The 24,895-nt window shown below is 38.9% G+C and overlaps 1 protein-coding gene across 3 annotated transcripts; it reads left to right on the forward strand.

The window, feature by feature from the left end:
- Positions 1-60: 60 nt before the first annotated feature.
- Babo (TGF-beta receptor type-1 babo) lies at positions 61-24,779 on the forward strand. Of its 3 annotated transcripts, none has more exons than XM_070670333.1 (8): positions 61-931; positions 4,668-4,779; positions 9,430-9,587; positions 17,016-17,249; positions 17,574-17,807; positions 18,165-18,505; positions 18,804-19,043; positions 19,129-24,779. In XM_070670333.1, exons 1-8 carry the CDS (start codon positions 841-843, stop codon positions 19,249-19,251), a joined length of 1,533 nt encoding a protein of 510 aa, XP_070526434.1. In that variant the 5' UTR covers positions 61-840; the 3' UTR covers positions 19,252-24,779. The 3 variants fall into 3 exon arrangements, with proteins under 3 accessions (XP_070526434.1, XP_070526432.1, XP_070526433.1); XM_070670331.1 differs by lacking the exon at positions 9,430-9,587 and adding an exon at positions 12,896-13,104; XM_070670332.1 differs by lacking the exon at positions 9,430-9,587 and adding an exon at positions 12,896-13,104 and having other exon boundaries at positions 17,577-17,807.
- Positions 24,780-24,895: the final 116 nt, after the last annotated feature.

Here is a 24,895-nt window from a genome sequence, read left to right on the forward strand (position 1 = left end):
GTCCGTGTGAACGTGTGACAGTCGCATCTAGATTCCGTCGAGGTCGGATCGCCAGCGGCGACGGCGGCGATGATAACGTTACGCGGCGGCACGTCGTGTTCGCGAGTTTCGTGCCTGTCGACGCGCGGTGGTCAGTGATATCCTCGCGATCGCCGGCCCAAGTCACTACGTTTACGCGAGAAGCGTGCCCCTGCATCGGCGCGTACTATCTCGAGGGGGAACTCGCAGTAGGCCGGGTCGGTCGTTGGGAAAATGGCGGCGCGCCTTCCGCGGCGGCGACGTCGCTGCGCCTGAAGAAGCCGCTGTTTCGCGCGGGGTCGCGATCGCCGCTTCCGCGTTACTTCGCGGAGGAGATAGTTCGCCGCGAACCGGCGTAGGAGAGCCGCGGCGAAGGGGCCGCGGGGAAGGAGGGAGGAGGAGGAGGGGAACCGGTCGGGAACGACGGCGCTGCGGGCGATGTAACTCCGCCGTGCGTACGGACGGCGGCCGCGGCTGCGGGGAGAAAACGTGCACGGTGCGTGCGTGCGTGCGTGCGTGTTCCTCGGTAGCGGAGCGAGCGCTCTCGCGCGAGCGCGTTCTTATGCGAGTGGGCGCCGGGAGTCATCGGCAGCGGCACGGACTACCGCGGTGACAAGTGTCTTCGTCGGCGAGGCGGCAGCGCGCCTCACCCTCGCGCCCGCCGGATGATGATCCCGCGGCCGGCGGACGTCGCCGCCCGCGAGCCCCGTTGAGCCGCACTCGACGAGGCCGGAGGCCGTCGACCGACGGTCGCGTGGACGACCCGGAGCGGATTCCAAGCGGCCACCACGGCGGTCCACCGGCGGTACCACCTCGGGAAAGATGAGAGGCGTCCGCGACGGCGGCATGGCGAGCCTCGTCGCCCTGGCGCTTGCCAGCCTCTGCCTGCTCCACGCTTCGTGCCCTGTGAACGGTATGCTCATACATTTTCTTTTTTTTCTTTTTCTTTTCCCCCTTGTACGGAAAAGCTTCTATCCGTAGCGACGTACTGTATACGTATAGTATGTATAGTATGAGAACGGCATGAATGTTGCCGAGTATAATTGCACGAGTTCGAGAGAGGTTCACGCGACAATGCGTTTCTGGGACGCGCGGCACTATTAAACGTGAACTTATTCATTCCCGCTCGAAGATGAGCTTGCAAGTTAAAAGCGTGAAAAGTAGTATAAAGTTGACACGCTGACTGCAAAATGTGCGTTTTATACATACCTTTCGTGTCTAATTGGAATTGCTAAGCTATTTTAGATCCGGCCCGACGTGATAATATACGCCGCCTCTTCTAATTACGCTAATTAAGCAATTAAACTTTAACTGGAGGGTTCACAAAAGTTTACCCGTATTTAAATATAAGGTTTTATTTTATTCGCAGCGCCGATCGCTACGTAAAGTTTCTGTTCTACGTCGATCCGCGTCCGAAAAAATCCCTGGACACGTTCGATTCTCGAAATCAAACCAGCTTACTAAAATTAAATCCAGAGATACGGAAACCGACAAAAGCGTGTATTAATATTTTATACATATACAACCGAGTAGCTCGTGTCTCTCGATCAACTTTAGTCCAAGAAAACGAGAGAGAGAGTGAGAGAAAAAGACGAGGAGAGGAACGAAGGGACTTCAACGTGTGCGTAATTAAACGAAAACTTTGACTCGCGAGTCTCTTTCGCGTTCGGGATTTAAGGGCCGATTGAAGGGACACCGGTGCAAACTTAAGAAAATGCTCGATGCCGAGGGAGGGAAAAAAAAAAGAAAAAAAAAAGGACAATGATTTCGGCTCGCCTCTTTGTTACGCGCACTTCTGTTTGTCCCACGCGTCGCGCTTTGTGGACGGATTCCCTTCGCGTGTGCGTGTACGCGCGTGATGCGCCTCACCGCGCCAAGCCTTTCTCTTTCTACGTTTTCGTTCGGGGCCTCGTTTCATCGCGCTCGCCTCGTCGGAGCTCCTCTCCTCCCTTCGCGTCTCCTCTTCCTCCTTTTCCCTCAGCCTCCGCGTGTCCCTCGCGCTCCTTCTCCCCTTCGGCGGCGCGCACATAACGTTGCGTAAGTAACGCGCCGCGCGCGGTGTGCAGAAGGGCCGTTTAATCTCGTTGCCGCACGAGGTCCGAAAAGCACGCGGTAGGGTGAACCCGGTGCTCAGCTCGGTGCCCGCGTTCTTCCAGTTTTTCTTTTTTTTTTTTTTAAGAGCGTACGGGCGCGATTCACCCCTTCGGTATTACGCTACGGGGGGAGGGATAGTTGGATAGCATAATGATAGCTTCGAAGGGTCAACCACTACTAAAAAGAAAAAAATTTATTGCCGAAAACTCACTGTATTCGTCGTATTGCTTTTTTGATTATTAAAATTAGAGAAATATTAGCTGCGATTAGCACTAGAATGTTTGAACGTTCAAGCGAACGTAAAGAAAAAATTAAAAAATTAGAAAATTAATTATTTATAAAGAGGAACACGATTTCGAAAAATGTACAGTGATTGCCGCTCTTGTCACACGTAGCTACGTATTTTTATAATACCGCGCGTATTGTTAGCAGTGCCTGTTTTATTGTTGCACTGCCGCAATATACATATATAATATTTACAGAAAAATGTACATTGATCCCCACCCAGTGGTTGACCCCTCGGATAGACCTATATCGAACGAGGAAGCCCCGGTCTCTGATTTCTGGTTCATTTCGCGTGCGAAATTTTATACGAGGAATTTCACGATACGATACGATACTTGCGATATAACTACAGCTGCAGATATTTTTAAATAATTATCTTATTTTATTTTATATTTTTTTTTTAACTCCGCGGCAGAAATACGAAAGCCTGGAAATAAAGAGGAATTTGTTTCCTAATTATTTGTGCGATTCAGGCAAGGCTTAACCCGCTGGCAGGCCTCCGACTCGCTGCGCTCGCTCATCCTTGTTTAATCGGTTAAACAACCACCTCGCGTTTCACGCCGGCGAGATAATGGCATGTAAGCAGTCGGATCTGTTATTTATTGTCCAGATAACTCCGCTCCTCGTAGCGGGTGAGCGTGGTTGCGGAATTGTGATATTTAGATTCATGCTTGAATTCTCGGGTGCCGCCCGCGAGAGAGCTCCGTGAACTTTTTTTCGATAATGCATTCACAAAGGAATTTTATCCTCAAGGCTAATGGCCTTTCAAAACTCAAATTCTTATTTCACGCGCCGCAGGTATTTTTTACCATAATCGCTCGTGGCTTTTTAGCGAGCGATATCTTCTTCGTGATTGCGCGCGAGTGTTAAACTCGCTCATCGTTAAGATCGCGCGCGAGCTTGTTTACGCCACGTAATTATTTATATCGCCTGCCATCTGCATCCTTATCTCACATCCATATTTAATTGTAAGATACACACATCCCGAGATGTGAACGGCTCTTGATATTTTTTTTTCTTTTCCTGTCTCTCTCTCTCTTTCTATCTCTTATTTTTTTTATTGCTTTCAAGCCGTGATCAACGCGTATTTGTCGGGAAAAATAAACGCTTGATTTTGATTTATGTTAACTAACTTACGCAGGACGTAATGCATATTATTATTTTATCCGAAGTACGTGAGAAGTCGTGTCGCCTGAAGCATAAAGTGGACGATTTAACAATCGCATAAGTAAATTACTGCCAGTCTCTAGAAGCGTAAATTTAGCCGCTGACCAAATGAAACTATTACTATAAATAATAATTCTAGACCTGACGCGATGCAATCAATTATTATTTTATAATTAAACTACTAGTTCGATGCAAAAATACCAATATTTAAATTTTAATTAATTTAAAGCGGCTTATCATTTATCGTCTCCGAAAACAGCCAGTCAACGTAGCCAGTAAATCGTACGAGTACCGTGAAAAGATGCTTGACGCTTGTTCTATCTCGCTGTAGCGAGAAAGGCCTTGTTCAGAAACACTCGATTTAACGATATTGTTGGACGTAATGAAAAGGAGCTTGTCGCGTCTCTTTATCTCTCACGCGTGCAGGCACACATCCGCGCATCTCATCACTTCGGATCAACCCTACCTATCTACTTCATTCGTTCTCCAGTATATCCTTTCCTTTCGCGAAACACTCTGCCGTGCTCCGACGGATTCGATGTTCGGTAATTGTCGCCCGTGTAAGGCCGGGCTCTCGAAATCCTCATTGAATAAGCATCGCACGCGACTGGCTATCTTGCAACCGATACTCAAAGCGCCGCTTCTGTATCAAAATTGCATTGTCAATCCGCGGATACTCGCGGGTCTTCTTAGATTGAGGGAAAAGTTACGGCTCACGGCCGGGCGTGAGATCCTTAACGAATGCAATTTTACGAGAGCACCCGGCCGCTTTACAATAACGCGCTGTAATAAAATGGAACGCGGAGTAATTATTTATAGCGATTTATCGGCGCTAAACGTAACGGCCTATCAGCGCGTTGCACAACGCTGCCTTATTCTCTACAGCCTCCTATCTATACTTGCCTTAAGTTTTCAGCTGTGATCTGTGATCGAGCGCAGAATCAAGACACATGCGGAGAGCCGGATCTTCGTGTCTATTAACATATTTGCGTATATCACTGTTTAAACTCGCGTTTTAATATTTTTTTTTTTTTTAAGATGTATTATTTTTCCTCAGTAACTTAGCAGCTTAGCTAATTCTGTTTTGTTCTTTTTTTTTTCAGGATTAAAGTGCTATTGCGATATATGTCCGGACGCCAATTACACCTGCGAAACCGACGGCTATTGTTTCGCCAGCACGAGTCTGAAAAACAACGTCGTTACGCATGCCCGGAGGTAAGATATTTGCACGTGGATTTTATTGATGAGTATATGCGATTTACACACGAAGCTCTCTTTATCGACTCGCCTCTCGATCGCCAGATTAGATTCGCTGTGTTAATCGAACAGCGCACTTGATCGAGAGGCGAGCTCTTCCAGAATCTTGTAAATTATATAATTCACTTTCCCCCGGTCAGGCTTTATTATTTAATTCGCCAGTTCTCGGTGTATCAATTAAATCGATATCAATTAGAATACACATCGCAGAATATACCCCGGATTTATTGATTATTAACGAGATGATTTATTACGTACGATCAATAAAGCGCATAAAAAAAACTTGAGTCTGTCTCGGGGAAGAAAATAATAACTAAAAAAAAAAAAAGGTTTGACGCAAGCATAATGACGTTCATAATTAATTGGACAGTTATTATGGCGTCCGAATCGATGTTCGTTAACGAGCGATCAATGATATTAATATCAATACGAATTTCCTAAGGGTTCTCAACAAAATCGAGATCCGGTTACGTTATCATCTCCGCGCTTATTTATCTGCAATATTAATCATACGAACGGGCAGTTCATAAATCGTTGGACATTCCAACTTAACCCAATTAATTAAATCCAAAACTTGCGATATGATTTACTTAGGTAATTTAATTGTCGCAAAGAGGAAAAATTGTCTTGTTAAGAGTTGAACCTTATCGCAAACCTATTTATAAGCGTTTTCCTCCCACGATACGTTATAAACGTTCCCAACCACGTGCCCGCGAGGCTTCGGTGCGTTTAACGGTGCCAGGGTCCGCTGATCGTCCGCGAGAAACGCCGCGTGATACGCATTCGGGCGCAACGGCCGGATGGGTTTCGCTTCGATATTGCGATCGATGCCCCCGTGGCTTCCACGAACGGAACGTTTAGCCGGTTTTCCAGCTCACGTTCTCGCTCCCTTCCCTCCCCCTCCCCCTCCCTCCCGGGGAGGGGGGGAGGAAGGGGGGCCCGTGATTAGCGCCCTTTTCGGCGGAAACGAATTATTGTTGTGCGGCCGGTCGTCGCGTTGGTAACGGGCGCTGCCTGAACGGGATGCGTGGCGGGACACTTCAGGTTCGACCGCCCTGGGCCATGGAAATTCTGGCCGCGATCGATCGTCAGGGGGCAAACCTCGAGGCGAAATTTGATGTTACTTCCCTCCTAACGCGGTATCGATTTCGAATACATTGAGAAAGTTTCTCGCGCGCAAGCGTGGGGGTAGCCATACGCGAATTTCAATTCCAATCTGAGCGAAGAGATGAGGCCGGGGGGTGGAGGGAGGGGAGGGCCTCACTGTTCTTAACCGATGGTTTCGCTTCTTAAACGCTTTCGTAACGCGGCCGTGAATTGCTGGTAACGAAATTTACACCGCGATACGCAAGCCGCCGGCATTCGGTCTCGGACGGAAACGAGCTTAACGTCAAGAGTGAGTTTTATATTCGCATTGCCGTCTGATATCACCGTGGGGGCCAGCTTTATGGGCATTTTTATGATCGGCAATAAAGTAACAAGCGCGTCTATTTAAATTCACAATAGCTTCGGGAAAAGCTCGCGAGTATCCCTCCCGCCTATGATTGAAGAGGTCGAGGGGTTGAAAAGATAGCGGAATTACGTATATGCGAAATATATTGCTAACTTGACCTCCGAGTTTGTAAAGATCGACATTTTCTTTATCACGGAACGATGCTCGGCGATAGATACATCGCGTCATAAAACAAGAAAATTTAATGTTGAACAATATATTGCATTATCAGAGTCATATAGTTGGAGTGCACGTTATAAAGATATAAAATTATCATCCGACGCCGTTTTTATTAATCTGACGATAAAAATTAATATATATATTTTTTTTAAATTTTATTTTACGTACTGTTATATAAAATATATAAATATTAAATGCATCTTATTTAGTCTGGAGGAACTTTCGGGGGTCCTCCTCCGTCGTTCTTGGTTCTTTATTTAATTCTATGAATGCAAACTTAATCCGCGATCCGCGACGCGGCTGAGTTCATTAATTTAGCTTTTAATAATCGCCGGCGTAACGATCACGGGGTGGTATATATCCCGATTTGAAAACGGTGCATTCTTAAAGTCGAACGAGATCGACCGAGACAGCTCGGCCAATGCGAACGATGCTGAGGTCGCAGACGTGCGGACGGCTCCTAAATGCTTAATGCGCCAGACGGATAATTCGGATAATTCGGCCGGAGATCGCATTGAAAATAGCGCGACCGAGATTACTTGATCCGGCCGTAGTGTGAAAGCAGCGCGAGGCGATTTTATATGCGATCGTATGAATGCAAAATACATCTACGTGTCGCGGCGTCGCGGACTCGAACTCGTGCTCGTACGAGCTGAGAATTTAGATCACGTCGGTCCACAGGTATTACAGTAAATTAAAATCGAAGGGGAGGGGGTGTTGCAGATGCTTATTCTTTTTATTTTAATTTATTTTAATTTAATTTAATTGAATTGAATTGAATTTAATTTAATTTTTTCCCCTAAATGAATGAAACGGTGCTCGAAGTACTTACACGATATGTTACATCAAAATTACAATCGCGCGGACTAATAATTGTGTTATGTATAACGTAAAATTAATTGATAAAAATAATATGTGTGCCGCGAAACAGGCTTTGCATTAGAGTTTTGGAATAATAGTTTTATTCCACGAGCTTTTCCGATTAAAACGTAGAATTGTGATGTTGTGAAAGGTGCCTCGATCGAAGCAACTGGCTGCCGCCGGAAGCACCCCGTTTCTGCAACAGCAAGCCGAGCATCTATCTCTCGCGGATCTGCTGCGATAAAGAGCTCTGCAACCTGAATTTATACCCAGTTTTATTATCTCCCAACTCGTCCGAATTGTCTTCAGGTATTCCACAAAGGATACGCGATCGATGAGGATTTTCATTTTATCTGTGTGCATAACGTTCTTCATAACATAACATTGCAAATTAACCCAACGAGTATTCGAGTGACTAGCATGATTTTTAAAATAACAAGAATAAAGGAAGCAGCGTTTCCGAACGTACGTAATCGCAGTTAGACACCGAGAGACTTTTCTTTTCTTTTTTTTTTACAGTTGGGAAAATTTAGAAGAATAAATAACGCGGTGTTATTTTAGATTTGCTAGGATATGCGCTGTTAAAGAAACAAGAAAAAAAAAAAAGATACATGTAAATTACCAGCTATTACATGTGATTTTCCTTCACAGCGTGGCGCACGCATTAGTCCCGTCGACGGAGGCTCGTCTCGCGGAATCAATTACCACGCGATTGAACTCAAATCAGCAAGTACTTGCGTCAGTGCGATATCTACGGACGGCCGAGACCGTCCGAGATATATTTCGTTTTTCTCGGCAATTTGCGTACGACTTGCGATGATCGAATCGCGCGGCGCGTGTTGTGGCTCACCTTGACGCGCGTGTCGCGACGACCGGCGCGATTTGCATTTATTGCGAATAAAGTTCCGTGATGTAGAATAGTCAAAGTTTGAGAGATTCTCAACTAACACTTCGTTGCATCGTAGTGTCTACCGTTTGCCTTAACCCAGATTTTCTTTTGCTGTGCCGAGTTCGATTTGCTCAGAATGTGCCTGCTTTCGAGATCGTTTCCGCGGCGATGTGGCGCGTTTCCCCGACGAGACGAGAGAGATCGTTCTTCTCTCTCTCGCCGGGGTTACTGTAGTAGAACAAACCCGATCGATAGAAAGACTCCGTGTCGCGAGTCGACGCGGGGTCTCCACGTTACGTGGCGTCGTGCGGCCCGACCGGAGTCGCTGAATTTCAGGAATCACGAAGATACGCTACCACTGGCTACCCCCACACATGTCAGGTATCACGAGAGTGTGTTGAGTTGCACGGTGTTGCGGATTTGTTCCACCCCGACTGCCAGCTCCCGCTCTCGCCATCCTCTCCCCGGTTTTTTTTTTTTTTTTTTTTGTAATTTTTAAATTTTATTTTTAAATATATATATTTTTTTAGCATTTCTCTTTTCGGTTTTGTTGGAGTTTACTCGGTGATCCCCCGATCTCCCTTGGTCCCTCGACAGCATCCGCATTCGTATCCGCGCGGATTGTGATTCCGAATAACTCGACGTTCTCGACTCGCGCGCACACCGACGCGAAACGTTATCATTTTATTCGGATAATCGGATGGGTGTATGTTTATGGTACATATATGCAATTGTCCGATTAGACTTGTTCGTTAAAACGCAGCCGGCAGTTTTTATTTAAATTATTCTATCGTCACGAAATTTTAAACAAATTTACGAAAAACTATATTCCAGGTAAAAGTTTAAAGATCCTACGCACATATTTCCACGCAGGGCCTTAGAAAATATTCATAAGAGATTTTAGTCTGCGAACATCTATCTCGTTAATAAATTGTTTAAAGTGTTCGAATTACAATTCAAGTAACGACGAAAGCAAGGTTAGAGAGAGCGTAGCCCTAGCAAGCCAAATTCCCTTTTTTTGCTGTGTTACGAAATTGAATTCCCGTTTTGCATTCTTGCCTTGAAATCGCACGACGCGAATGTCCCCCTCGCCCCCCCTTTGATTTATCGTGGTTGACGTCTCCTCGACGCGACGTCTCCTCTCCTTTACCCCGTTTTCTGAAACTGGTGCAAAATCGGCTTGAAGGTGCGTGCTTAAACACCTGCCGCCGTCGCAGCCCGAGCCGCGCATCTTCTGCATGACGAGCGACTCGCGAAACACGACCTTCGTCATCGAGTGCTGCAACAAAGAGGATTTTTGCAATCGGGATCTCAAACCTCAGCTACACCCTAGCAACAATGAAGGTACAGTCCAAACCAGGAAGTCACAAAAAAAAAACTCTGCAGGTGGCACGGGCTTTTAGCTACAACACTTCTTTCTTACTGTCTTCTTTCTTTTTTTTCCTGTATTAATTTATATTATATATATACTTAAATATGTATATATGTGTCTCTCTCTTTGCAATACGACATGCACAATATATTCTCGCTATTTAGAATTGTATGGTTTTTTTGTCGTATAGGAAATGCATTTGAGAACAGCACGTTACGCCGTACAATATAGTTGTAGTATAGACGTTCGAATAATATTTTAAATGGTATCCGAACTAAAATTGACAAAAGTGAGAGGGAAACATTGTTTGCGCGACACAAAGAGACTGTTTCCTAGTTCGAAGCTAGTTTGACCTATCCCACGCACCTACTTAAAGCGTTAAAGGGGCAGGTCTAGTCCCACTAACTTCCGAAATAGTCGAGCTTCTATTCACATTAGTTAAATACTTTTATAATAATTAGGTATGTTTTATTAATTTAATTTTTAATTTGGCGCAAATGGTCACAAGTATATTTTTAATTATTAATAAAATTAATTAATATAAATTTTGAATTATCTTAAGCTACTCGGACATTTACTTGGGAGTTCAAATATATTTCTTTTATTTTATAAATAAGATATTTAATTTAATTGTTTGAAAGAAATTTGGTTTAAAAGGAATGAGGGTTTTCCGACAATTTTTACGCAAACTACGCTACTTTTTTCTATCATTTGACGAAGCAGAAATTTAAAGCGGGATATTTTTGTGTAGGTAACAAGAATTAGCCAAGCTGCGCGTTATTTTTTGGTCGGAATAAAGTATTACGTCATGGTCTCTGCCAGTGTATACATATATTTTTATCTTGCTCGCGTATTATCACTTTGAACTCGTTCTGACACGCTTTCTGTGCCGCTCCTTTTGCTGTAATCAGTAAAATATATCAAAATATTGATATTCCAGGTCCAGATTATAATTAATCTACGTCTAAACTTTAACTTTAATTTACCGATTATTTTACTAAAAGCTTATTAAATAACTGATACAATATCATACATTTTCTGAAATCAAATTAATTCATCGAGATACACAAACTTTCGCGATTTTCAATTTAAAAAGAAATAATAATATTTGTTTCTTGGACTTTAATTTGTACAAGTTGCAATAGGAAAATATTTAAAGAAAGATAAAAAAAAAATTTCAAGGCAGTTCTAGAATTTCAACTCGTCTTCTAAAATAACGAGCGACGATTTTGGCACATTAGTATATAGATTTCTATATTTGTACAAAGTGGTACGCTGCACATATAAATTGTGCAAAGAACAGTTGTCTTCGGAAGCGCTATTACATGCTAAACATAGACGCATTTTCGCGACGCACTATTTGCGTGTTCAAGTTATTTTGCGTCTCGTTACCTCTAACGATGCGCGATGTGCCGAATTATTTTATATCGAATTTTTAAATCGCAAGCGTGCTCGAAAGTTTTTATCTATCGCTACCAATAAAACATGCAATTGCATATTTAATTAGACGTTGAAGTAAATTGAACTACTATGTTATCGACATTTACATTTTATGAATATATTACATGCGTTTTTATTATCGTGTCCGTGCATGTTTTAGATTATTTAAACGTATTCTTTGCGGATAAACATGTTTAATTACATGTAAAGACTTAAACTAGTTTCAATAAATGCAGCGATATTCAAGCAGCAAGGAGTGGTGCAGATAAACGTGATCAATTATCACTTAGAAGTTCATTACTTTTTATTTTATTTTTTTTCTCTCTCTCTCTAGCTTTTTGTTCGTTCTACCACACGTGTACGTTATTTATCTGCATTAGAAACTGCAAAATTGTCCAAAGATTTCATAAATTTAAAAAACTTACATACCAATTATTGAGACTGACCAAATAAATAATACTTATGACCAAAAAAAAAGGATATGCCTCAAGTACTTTAAATAAAATACATACTTAACGCGAGATCGCTACTGCGCCTTTTGATAAAATAATACAAGATAACGATTTCGGATAAGATAGTAGGCTATTTTAATGTTATTGTGACGTTCGAACGTGATGTTTGCCACCTTCGGAGCTTACAATCGCTTTGAAGCGAGTTTCTTTTTCTTTATTTATTTATTTTTTTCTTTTTATTCTCTTTTCTTACAAATTGTACGCCGGCAATCCTCCCGAGTGAACTCGGGGAAGGACCGGCAGCATGTTGTCACAGCTCTCTTCTCTGCATTTTTTTTTTTTTTATTTTCCACGACTATCTCGTAGTAATTTCGACAGCGTGTCCCCCACGCGCAAAAAGGCTTTTGTAAATATTTTTCTCGCCTCCTGTAGTAACTCTCAGATTCTCTACAAGACTCGTAGTTCTCTGCATTTAACTCTCGCAAGAATGTACCTTTTATTATGTTAAGAAACCTTAAAAGTTCGCATGAGCGATTTAATTTGCGTGCAAGAGGATGCGACTGAACGTCGCATTCGCTCAGACTTATTTTTCAAGCTATTTTAATTAGCGTATGTTTCGCTGTTTACGTATCATCTCATATCAAGTCTTTTTAACCATCGCAATATAATTTATTAAGAAAATTATTAAATTGCGAACGTTAAATAGAATTAAAGTGTTATTTTATTTTATCTTTTTTTTTTTTTTTCTCTGCATGTCTTTTAACTTTATGTATTTTAGCATCTTTGTACGCTGTTTAATTTTTGTGGAATTTGAAGAATATGTAGATGATATTTCTCCTTCTTTACAAACTAAAATGAAACATTAATATTTATTTTATGAGTTTTAGCATAGTGTAAGATATTTTTTATTTTTTCTTCAGAGATTTAGTTGCATCGGCGGCTTTTGATCAGCTGGTTATCTGATTAAAATAATTATTAATTATTTTTTTTCAACTATATTACTTTAAAATTCTGCCACGCGACTTATAAATTAGCTTCAGCTGAAACGCGAGGAAAAAAAAATCGATTAATCACGATCAAGACTAACCGATGCAATCAGATCCTAGATATATGCTAATTATATTTTCGCAGCTTATTAAACTTTGCGTTGTAACTCACTGAGCCAATTACAATGCTCTCATTAGTATTCTTTTTTTTTTTTCTCTCTCTTTAATTTTCTTAGATACTGTCTCATCAAAGTCTTTACCTCGGCAATTCGATCCGGCATTTTTTTAAGCGCGTTGTCATTTTACAGTTTACGACGTCTCGGGTATTTCTACTTTTTTTCGGCGACGTAAGCACCGCAATCTGGTCCGCGGTAGTACTTGTTATGTAAATTATTTTCCCAGGTGTTACAATAAGATGAACTTCTTTCCGGATACGGAATACTCTGTCTGGTGCACCACGAACAGTACGCTGCGCGGTCCAGACGACATCGAATTCGTCGTTGCCTGTTGCGATCATTCCGACTACTGCAATCGCGATCTAAGGCCTTCTTTTCCTACTTACGAGTCCAGAAGTCGATCGTATTCTCGCTTTGCGAACCACCTCGGAGGAGGTACAATAAATCGCAGCTAAAATGGCCGCCTTTAAATTCCTCGCCTTCAAGGTTGCTGCGATCGCGAAGTTCGCATTTCTCTGCCGAGCGATACCCGCGTAAACGAACTGATCGGCAAGTTTGAAGGATTCATTGGCGAAAATCGCTGAAGACATTGTTTGAGATGAAAAAGAAATTTTAACGACGAGAGTGGATAGAATTTTTTTTAAATAATTTAATTGGATTTTACTGAACTTTTTGAAGTTAAATGGTTTATCTTGCTTATTTTGCGATGTAATGTTTAATCGAGACAAAGCAATTTACGGTTGGGTGCGTTTCCTGTCTCGTTCATCCTGAATGGATCACCCGTCCATGATGTGATGCGAGTGATAGGTTTTGCCTTTGTAATCGTCGAGTTACAACAAGATGATTCGCACAGATAACTAACAGCGGTCTATTATGCGATTTTATCTGACGTGTAATAAAATTTAATAGATTTATTGGCTCTGGTATATTTTAAAGACATAAAGAACAAGTGTGTTCTTAAGATGCATTAATATCGTATCATTATTTTGAGACGTCGCGCGATATTACGATCAATTAAGCAATAGTTCTCTGTTTGTCTATTAAATATATTTTTTTTTTCGTCTCATGATGATTTGGTAACTTTTGCAAGTGTGATGCCGCATCAATAATTTACGTAATGACTTTACTCATTAAAAATTCTTAGGTCATGTGCTCGACGATGCAATGAGGTTACAAGTTCTTCAGAACAAAAGAGAAAAAAAAAAAGAAAAAAAAAATTAAACAAGCCATTGAATTCTTACGATAAGTACGGCATGAAAAATGTATTGTGTAAAAATTTAATTTTACGTCAATAGCACATTGAAACAATAACGGATTTATATATTTCAAGAGCTCAGATCTGTTCATTATTTTTCATGGTTTTTTTCTTTCTTTCTTTTTCCACATTGTTTTATTTTAAATTATTTTAACAAAGTCCGCTACGAAACAGGAGCCTCGGCTCCACATTGTGTCTGCTCTGTTTCACTGCTTTTACTTTTCTTATTTTGATTAAAAACGTGTGGTCTTGTTCGGCCACGAGTACGTATAAATCTGTCATTGTTTCGTGACGCGTTGGATTTTTTTTCGTTTTCGCGGATCGCAAATCGGCGAGAAAATGAATTTTCCGACAAGACAACCTTGTCAAGGCGAGCATGCGACAGCGATAGAGAAAAGCGGGGTATCGATTATCGATTTTCTACGCTTTTGTGAATTGTCTGGGCACACACTTTTCACACCACTCTCTCTCTTTCTCTCTCTCTCTCATGTTTCACATTCTCGCGTCATTTATCTTGCTTGCACCGAGCTGACAAGACAAGTAACAGACAGAATGGCTGCCATAGACCGACAATTTTATCCCGATCGCGGTTCATCGCAGTTTTTTTTTTCCTGCTTTCGAACATCTTTATATCAAATAAAAATTTATTTTGTTTCTATTACAGAATACTGTTACTGTTTCGTTACGGAATGCGAATTACGCAATACGCACGTTATCTCCGGAACGTCTAAGTAAATTATGTAAGCGCGTAAAACGTGCATTTTTAATATTTTGCTGTTGAATAAAACAATTCGAGCAGAAATTAATTTAAAATTAAATTTAATTAATTTTTTTTCTGTCAATTCTGATATTTTATTGCTTACTATTGCTTGGAGGAGTTAATTTTTTAATTCTAAATTATGTACGTACTCTTTATTAGATTTTAATATATTTTGACACCATTGAACGTGTTCTTATACATTATTTTTTGTTTGTATATCTCTTGTTTGTAATAAAGAGGAGATATAGATAACGTACGTTCTGTCTACATTACACGCAGATAAGATAACACAGTTGTGCCTATACATATAATATATATGTACGTACCGGTGAATTTTGCAACGTGGAGAAAATTTGATAAAAAAAAAAACCGAGGACATTGTTACATTCGCATATTTTACTTAAGCTACGAGTTTACTAATTCTGGAACTTGCTAAAAAATTTGTTTAATAATGCATCGGTACATGCATCGACTATTTTTGAAGACCTACGTATTTTAAAGTAAATGTATCAATATAATTTAAATATAAAATAAATGCACGCGTACGTTTGTATGTGATAAAAACTTCCATTTAAATAAATTATAATTATTTGAAAGAGAGCAGAGAATATTATCTCCTCTTGTAATAAATGTGAAAAAATATCAGAATTACGCTGTTACATACTTTCGGCCGGTTGTAATAAGCAAAAAAGTTAAGTATTACGTGACGAAACAGAAACTTACGTGGCCTTAATTACTTTTTAAGTGATGCATTTGTACGAACCGCATTTTTTTCCCTTTTTTTTGTTTTGTTTTATAGCAAAGTGCGTCACCGTTGGCTGTGATCATTCATCAGTGAATCGTTTCTCGCTGGGTTGCCTGTCATCTCATTGATATCTTCATAGAAATCAATATTCAATTATATCCTTGATATGTTTTGTCCACACGTACATCGCTCGTTGATAATCCTGTCAATTTCGTGGCTGTCCACGATGGGTTGTTTGTTTTTATGTGTGTCCATTTTCATCACGAATCTCTTTTTGCAAAATGTTTACATCCGCAAATGTCACGATACAGTTAAAATAATAATTTCGATTAAAGGAAATTTAATTTTTCAGCAATCAGATAAAGAGTTATTAATTTTTGTGAATTTATAAAGATGACTTTTAATATCTTGATTAAAAATTGTCGTCAATTTCTTTTTCTTTTCTTTTTTTTTACGTTTTATACTTTTTTTTAATTTACAAATTCGTATCTCATTATAAAGTGTCGTAATTTATTTTGTAACAGTTAAATAATGAAGTTAAAGATTACGTTATCGAACTGGCGTGAGCTGAGGTAAACAAATTATATTTTTTTTTATGTTTAATTAGCTTTTGTTTAATGCAGGTTTACGACAATGTGGTTGGCTGTTTCAGACAACGCTTAAAATTATTTTTTAATTTTTTTTTTTTAATTAACATTTGTGTAGCCAATTTTAATGAATAATTAATAGCACTCGTGTGATTTAAAAGATATACCTTGACCCTTCAATACTGTTATTCACAGGTAAGTCAAATTATGTGTTAACGTGCTGGGGACGTCTCGAGATTTTAAAGAAATTAGAACGAGATCACAAATTAATTATTACCAACAATTAAAAAAATATGTAGGTAATCAAAAATAATTAATATTAAAATATTATCGAGACTCAACTGTACGCTGACGCATTATCTAATTTTCGAAGAGGTTCTCAAGACATTTTTCAGTCTCGTGACTCGTCAGAGATTCATCCACGAATCAAGCTATTAGTCACGCAAATGATCAGCATAAAAATCATCCGAAATCTTGTTTATGTTACTTTATATATGTTTGATATGTGTCCGTTTAGCTATTATTAATCTAGAAGTCGCTTTGTATTAGCATGCATTTCGATAGCATGTTGTTCTCGCATGTGTTCGCCACCCTTTTCTTTAACTTCTCATAGCTTTTTTTTTTTTTTATATTTTAAAAGAATCTGTGCTCGTGCTTACTGGCTTTCAAATCGGCAATTATAATATTGATTGCAACAAATTCATATATTTCCATAAAAAAAAAAAAAGAGAGACCAAGTTTTTTGCTTCTAAAATCAGAAATATTCAATCCTCTGGCACGAAAATGACTGCAAGAGTTAAGTTCTTTTATTTAGATCTCTTATTAACAGAACTGTATTCAATAAGCAACTTTCGTTGCGCTCACTGGTTGAATACTTCTGATATTGGTACGTTATATGTCTGGTATGATAATGTGGACAATACGTTACCGAGGTCGAAATTAGCTTGTCTGTCGGTGCTTCCTACGTGCGAATAATAACCGAGTGTATCTTGCCGAAAGTATCGTCGAGTGGCGATGACGCAACCTGGGCTACCTGGAAAATGGCCTTGACGATAGCACTGCCGATTTGCGCGATCTGCGTGGTCGCAATGGCAATCTATCACGTGCACATGACCAAAAAGAGGCCGGCCAGGCACTTCCCGGACGACTCGCTGGAGGCTCCGGACCGGCCGATTCTGGGCGGTGTTACTATCAGGGACATGTTGGAGATGACTACAAGTGGCAGTGGCTCAGGTAGCTAAAATAAAATTATTAAATTAATGTTGCGACACAAATTCGAGACAAAGTAATGAAAGCAAGCACCGCTTTAAAGAAATCTTATCGAAACAATTTGTACGTAAATAATTTTAATAATTAATGCTTCGTTTAATATTAAATTAAAAAGGAAAAAAAAGAGAAAAAAAATTGATACCGTAGATGTGCTGCTCGCTAATGTTTTCTTAGAAAATTATGTACGTTTATGGATGCGTTAATTTATTCGTTATACACAAGTATGACGGATGAGTCATTTTCAATCATACTGAAATTTGCGTTCTCCAATGCCCATCCTCTCTCAAGTAGGCCTGCCGCTTCTGGTACAGCGGAGTATAGCGCGCCAGATTCAGCTGGTGGAGACCATCGGCAAGGGCCGCTTCGGCGAGGTCTGGCGCGGTCGTTGGCGCGGCGAGAACGTCGCCGTGAAGATCTTCAGCTCGCGAGAGGAGAGATCCTGGTTCCGGGAGGCCGAAATCTATCAGACGGTGATGCTGAGGCACGACAATATCTTAGGTTTTATCGCTGCCGACAACAAAGGTGTGCATTACACTGTTTAATAATTAGTTTCTATTTAAATATTATATGTTGGAACGACGAGAATAGTATAAAAAATTTTTAATAATGAATTAAAGGAACTAGCTTGTTAAATAAATTAAAAGAAAAAAAGATTACATTGGAGAGATATTTGACTGAAAACATTTTGCTTCTAAAGATATTTCCAGCGCAGATAATCTCACGTTAAATATTGAAGTACTCCCCTTCATCGATTTCCCCAATTATATCTTGGACGTTGTGTGCTTTATTTTCGTCGGAGAGTCTACCGCGAACGGTGCATGTTTCCTGAATAAATTGCGAGTTAATGGAATTGACGGTTTATCTGGGGCTTCCTTTCAGATAACGGCACGTGGACGCAGCTGTGGCTGATAACGGATTATCACGAGAAGGGCTCGCTTTTCGATTACCTCAACAGATCAACCGTCGACACGAACGGTATGATAAGGATGGCCTTGTCGATCGCCACTGGCTTGGCGCATCTTCACATGGAGATAGTCGGCACGCAAGGCAAGCCGGCCATCGCTCATCGGGACCTGAAGTCAAAAAATATCCTTGTGAAGACTAATGGTACCTGCGCCATAGGCGACCTCGGACTGGCCGCCAGGCACGACGTAATCACGGATACCGTCGACATCCAGCTCAACAACAGAGTCGGCACAAAGAGATACATGGCGCCTGAGGTAATAACGTTACCACGCGATGGAGATTTCTTTGGGTCTAAATATAAACCGCAGAAATACATTTATACTTCTTATTTTCTGGAAAAAAAAAAAGAAAAGATCCAACGTTAAAATAGTATACGTAAGTTTTTCTAGGTGGTGAGATGAAAAGATTGAAATAACAATTTTTACAAAATTATGCGGAAAGATAATAATTGTTAAACGAAAAGATTGAAGTACTTTACGAGTAAATCACAATGTACTCCCCGGTGGGGAAAATAGCTCTTCGGCAAACCGTACAAACGTTTTCCGCTTTCAGGTTCTTGAAGAGACGATAAACATGAATCACTTCGACTCGTTCAAGAGGGCCGACGTGTACGCACTCGGCCTGATCCTCTGGGAGATCGCAAGACGTTGCAATGTCGGCGGGATTCATGACGAATATCAACTGCCCTTTTACGACTTGGTGCCTTCCGATCCGACTATCGAGGAAATGCGGAAAGTCGTGTGCACTGATCGACAGCGGCCGTCAATACCAAACCGATGGCAGTCGATTGAGGTGAGTGAAGCAGCAAGTAGTCGAAATCTGTAAAGACATTATGTTAAAATTGAGAATTAATTGACAAGTTATTACTCCCATTTAGGCTTTACAAGTAATGTCGAAAGTAATGAAGGAATGTTGGTATCACAATGCCGCCGCTAGGCTAACCGCACTCAGGATCAAGAAATCGCTCGCTAATTACGGCGCTATAGACGACCTGAAGTAGATTAAGCTTCGATGTTCTTCGATAGAAAAAGCTACGAAAACCAGCGGAATCGAGAATAATCGGAAATAATCTGGCTGGAATGCGAGATTCTTTCTTACGCGAGATTAGCCTCGATCGTCGAATGAGAAGTGACGTACGAACAGAATTGGCATTACTTTAGAGAATCGCGAGACAAGAAATAGATTGAGTTTCTTTTTTTTTTTTGCCTGCTGATTGTTTCGAACGATCGGCAACTGTTGATGCTATAAGAAGAAACATCAGTTCCGATATATCGCGATCTGATCGGTCACTCTGTTGAATGAATCAACAGGCAATACGCGTTCGGTTAATCGAACGATCGCTCAATTATGCGCCACACATTAACACACGCAGACACGCATAAAGAAAACACTGCTGTACATTTATTATGATATTAAGATAACAAAATATACAAATTTATTATATAGCAACATTTATTAATACTAATGAGTAACAGTACTCGCATATACAAGTATATAATTATATATAACATATATATACATACATATATATATTCCCGTTATCATGGAATGATCGGGTCGATTAACCGAACTATTTTAGAGTGATCTTATAAACAAGTTACCTCAAATGAAATGATCGTCGTGATCGCGTGAGTATGCCAATTCGCCGGTAATAATCGGGATGTTGCGTAAAATTTAAATGTACCAATTCAGCTTCAACTGGACGTGTCGGTAGATCAGACACGATAAGAGCCATATTTCTCTCATTTTCGAGGATTTCCTGTAAAGATTTGCTGGTTAATTGGTGCGTTTAAAAATTAAAATCACATTGGGAGTCTATACCATACATATATTACGTAAAAGAGATGCACGTCTTTAAGTTTTTTTCTTTTTTTCTGAGAAAAAAAAAGTACGGATTAAAATTATTATAATTTCGTCGATAAAAATTATTATACAGGGTACTTTGGCACATCGTCCGGTTTTATTTGTCGACCCTACACGTATACTCTTAGTATAGTAGATACATATGAATGTTTTGCTCAAGATGAATATTTTTGCGTAAACGTACGAAAAGGAAAAAGAGCGCGATACACAATTTTCTCTATAATGCAAGAAGGTTAAAATCGAAAGACTTTAAGCTCAAAAGCGCGCGTGTATCGTGGCATGAAAGAAACGTGAGAGTATGAAAAAAAAAAAAGTGTGAGAATGCATTCGGGGAGTTGATCTAAAACGAGAACGAAAGGAAAAATAAATGTCATAGAGAAAAAGAGAATTATCGGAGGATCCATATTTTCGTGTATTTTTATGTGGAATAAGGAAACGAAAAAAAAAGCGAAATGCAGCGAGTCTTTTTCAATTTGAAATTTTGAACGTAGAGTCTTGAAATGAATTAATATCTATACGCTGTATTTCGAAGGGTTGAAAAGCAATGGTAGTGCTTGAGATAAATATGCAACTTCGATATTGAAGCTAAGAATGCGAAACGAGTATGCGTATGAGATATCCCTCTGTGAAACATAATTATAAACTTCGGCGAAGAACAGGAGAAGCTGCTTCTCTACCTGCGAATGGTTTCTACTCTTCTTCAACGGATAATGAATTGTATCGATAATAGTGTATAGTGTATACTTTTTTGACAAAATGGGAGAGGAATATGAAAAATGAATTGCGTGGTGTGAAAGATAACAGACAAGTGAAGCGTGTGATAGAACGCAGGAGAACGGGAAAATAAGAATCTTCGTCATCCATAGTCAACGTAAAAGTCTGCGAAGTTACAATTATCATTATTATATTGTAGGGGAAGGAGTGGAGGGTCTTTTCAATACATAATCGTATTTTTGTATTGTTTTTTACCGGTGATGTCGATTGAGCTATTGTACTAATTTTTTTCTTCCGTTTTTATACGCTCGCAACGTTCTGACCTGGTTGCATATCTCGTAATGAGAGTACATACACTACTTTATATTTTTTAATATGAATTTTATACAACTCAGTGATAGATTTTAATTTATGTGATTAATTACGGTTCGATTTAAATAGAGTGTTTAATAGCATATCTATTAATATCAAAATTATAAATGTATTTATGTAACAGCAGATCTTTAAAAAATATCTGTTCTGGAGTAACGTTATATGCTCGTCGCGGATTGCAATTTGCCGAAAGACTGAAAACCTAACGATTGATTAGTAAATAATGAATAATTAAGATTGAAGACATTTACTATTATCTTATAAAATTCACTGGGGCTCTAATATTAATTCAGAATAATTTTCTTTTACATGTACAAATAATTGTACAATATTTTTTATACCTTTAGTTACATAGACTTAATTTATTTTTTGTAAAAGAAGATGACCAATAACTCTTTCTTTCTATTTTTAATTGATTTTGTAGTATTTTACTTTTTTTCTGGAAACGTAATTAATATTTTTTAAATCTATTACTGTCAAAATTAATTTCTTATTAATCTTATATCACTACAACATATAAGAAAGACTGAGCTGTCTTAAAGCGATTTAGATATCTCTACACTTACTAAACTTTTTCCTTAGGATAAATATAAAATTTCAGATAAAGATTTCTACTTCTGAGAAATTTTTTTATTCTCAACTGTAAGCTTGAATCTTTATTATAAGCTTCATCTTAGATTTAATGATTAAAGATTTGGGGATGTTTCTACTACATGACTAGGGAGAAGCAATAGCTGTCGGCATCTACGAGTTTTACATTTTGTTTCTTTACTCTCTTTTATACATTCCTGTTACAATAGTAGATTACTTTATCATATTAATTCCACACTGCTAGTACAACTCTCTGTGCCAATACTTGACCGAGTACTAATTAAAACGAGAGAAACAGAATAATAATGTACAGTATATTTCCACGAGTTATACTCGCTCCCGACTGAAGAAAAATATCTTTGATGTCTAGCGCACCGCTGCATTAATTTTCAAAGCAAACGAAGTAAATATGCAATGAACGTTAATACATTTAAACGTTTCAAGAGCTGGATGTCTAAAAAAATATATATATATATATATCTGCTAAATAAATTTCTTTATATTTGCATGCATTTGGTAGAAGATACTCTGCTAAAATGCATACTTGATAGAGAAAGATATTTTTCTTCTTTGTATATGTAGCCACTGTTAGCTATAATTCCCGACGATGCTACCGACGTTACTCCAGAATTCATTTTAATGAGGATTGAATTATTGAGAATGCAACTGAGTCACTGAACTGTTGAACAGTCTGACTTTACATCTTATGAATACCGAACTGCCAAATGATATTTCATCTTTCGCACCCCCTTTCCGCTCTGTACCATTTAAGCCTCACCCACACACTTGTACAAACAAAAAAAGAAAAAAAAAAAGAAAAAAAAACAAATTAGAGAAGAACGTTGCACAGACGGCTATCATGCCGGGCATCGATTCTGCTAGAAAGGAGAAACTTGTACCTTTAAGGCGATTTACCGTCTACTTTGTTTTACGTTTTAGATACCAGTGTTTAGAACGATTACCGGTATATATTATAAAAATTAATTAGATAGCGATTGCTGAAGTTTTAAAACCTAAAACATTATTTTATATTTGTTTGGATGGTTTGGACGAATATTAAAAGTTTAGAATAATCATGTACAACTTCCGAACGAAGAGCTTTTAGTTCTATTTATTTTACTTTGTATAATTAAAACGAGTCTTTAATTAATAATTTGCGATAATTTGTTTGTAATTAATTATTGTTCTGTCACTTATTTGTGTTGTTTGTTCTTTTGTAATGTTACTTACAATTTAAAAGCGATCGGCTCTTGTAATTTTATTGAATGCATCGTGCAGAATGTCGAACATTTTGTTTAACCGCAAGACAAGTATGCTTGAACGTAATTAATTATTTAAAGTTATTGGATATTTAATTAAGCGTATCAGATAAATTCGCTACGATTCTGGTAATTTATTGTCTGTCACTCTTCCGTTGTTTCTTTCATTGTTGTCTAAATTATAATTTATTATTTCTTGTTTATTCTGGTGCAAATAAAATTTATGTTAATTAAGATTACGAAACAAGCTTTCCATTAAACTGCTTGTAGACATAATTTTTCGTTTCTCGTTATTTTTTTTTCTTTTTTTTTAAAGTATGTTGCGTAGACGAAATATCTATTAGCTGTACTAGTAGCGAGGATAGGTTTATTGTTTTATCATGACTATATTACAGTCTATATGCCCTGCGTTTCCCAGTTTATTGTATAATACTCTGTATATAATGATGTAAATGTTCGTCGACAACTTATATATAGTATGTATATATATATATTTATATATATACATATATATAAAAATATATATATATAGAATGCGCACTTGTAATTTTCGTAACAGCGGATGGGTGATTTGGTGAATGATGTTGTTTCCCCCTTTGATTACTCGTAACGTTTGTAACGGGCATGTCGCGACTCCTCTATTTTTCCATCTGCTCTGAAATATATCGCGACAAATATAATATCACAGAAGATTGTTGCTGTTAAAGGTTTTATCTCGACGCGAAGGAAATTTGCGAAGTGTTGGCGGCTCGTAATATAATAGGAAATAAAGAAATAGATTTGAGAGCTACGACTCTCCGAGAATTTCAATGCGAGATATATCGTAGAGTAAAAGTCTATATCGTGCGGGAGTTGTTTTGTGAAAATATCCGGAAAACGCTGCGACGTAATGCGCTATAAATGTATTAAAAGATTAAGGGTACGCGTAAATTGCAGATTTATAATTACGTGACAAATGTAAAGGGCGGAGAGCAACAACACTTTCTACGGGCATATTTTTGCTGGGAAGCTGCTTCATTTTGGTAATACACGTTTGAAAGACTGAAACGCTTACTTTTCTCGAAGCGAAACGACCTACAAAGGAAGCCACGAGCGCGCGAGAACACCGACGAATTAATGAGTTACCGTTTCCTTTTTTATTTCTTCTTTTTTTAATATCGCAATATTGTAACTCGTGCGTCTCGTGATTTACATATACAGCAATTGACTTTATCGAGACCGATAAGGCATTTGTAATTTTTTTTTCCGTTGAAAGAATAATTAATCGCGTTCCGCGGCTTTTTACAATGCGCTCATTTGTTGCTGGAGTCGAGTTTTTCTACGATTTATATTTAAAAAAAAAAGAAAAAAACAAAAAAAAACAAACAAACACTGGTGACTTGTGTGTGTTAAATCAACCATTAATTACTGCCGCTGTATAAAGCGTGCCTGGCGGTGTGGATGGATCTTAATATTGTTAATAGATATACGTACCTAATGTTATTAATTATTAACTTCTGATTTATAATTGGACATGCGAGATTATTGAAGCCTAACGTAGAGAGATTGCGATTTTGACAGGAAATTGGTAAGATAAATTTAAGGCACTCGTAAGGTACATGGATTAGAAGTGGAACGTTCATACATTTTAGGCTTCACAAATCTGGCTTCTAAACGGATCCTACTAATAAACGCCATAGTGGTCCGAGAAGAATAATTAGCTCGAATAAATTAAATTTACTTTAATGTACTTTATTGTGTGCTTTCTTTCTTGACTGACCTTTTATCGTGTCTTAAAAATCCATGTTAGATTAATTTGAAATCATTATCTCTTTTCCGTAGTGCAATTTAGTTCTCGAGTTTGTA

Source organism: Cardiocondyla obscurior, linkage group LG20 (assembly GCF_019399895.1).
Source record: "Cardiocondyla obscurior isolate alpha-2009 linkage group LG20, Cobs3.1, whole genome shotgun sequence".
NCBI classification, from domain to species: Eukaryota; Metazoa; Arthropoda; class Insecta; order Hymenoptera; family Formicidae; genus Cardiocondyla; species Cardiocondyla obscurior.

Bases quoted from the DNA above. Each gene is read 5' to 3' on its own strand.
- Babo (XM_070670331.1), top strand. From the start codon at position 841: ATGAGAGGCGTCCGCGACGGCGGCATGGCGAGCCTCGTCGCCCTGGCG. The intron at 932-4,667 runs GTATGCTCATAC...TTTTTTTTTCAG, and splicing joins CGCTTCGTGCCCTGTGAACG to GATTAAAGTGCTATTGCGAT. The intron at 18,506-18,803 runs GTAATAACGTTA...TTCCGCTTTCAG, and splicing joins AGAGATACATGGCGCCTGAG to GTTCTTGAAGAGACGATAAA.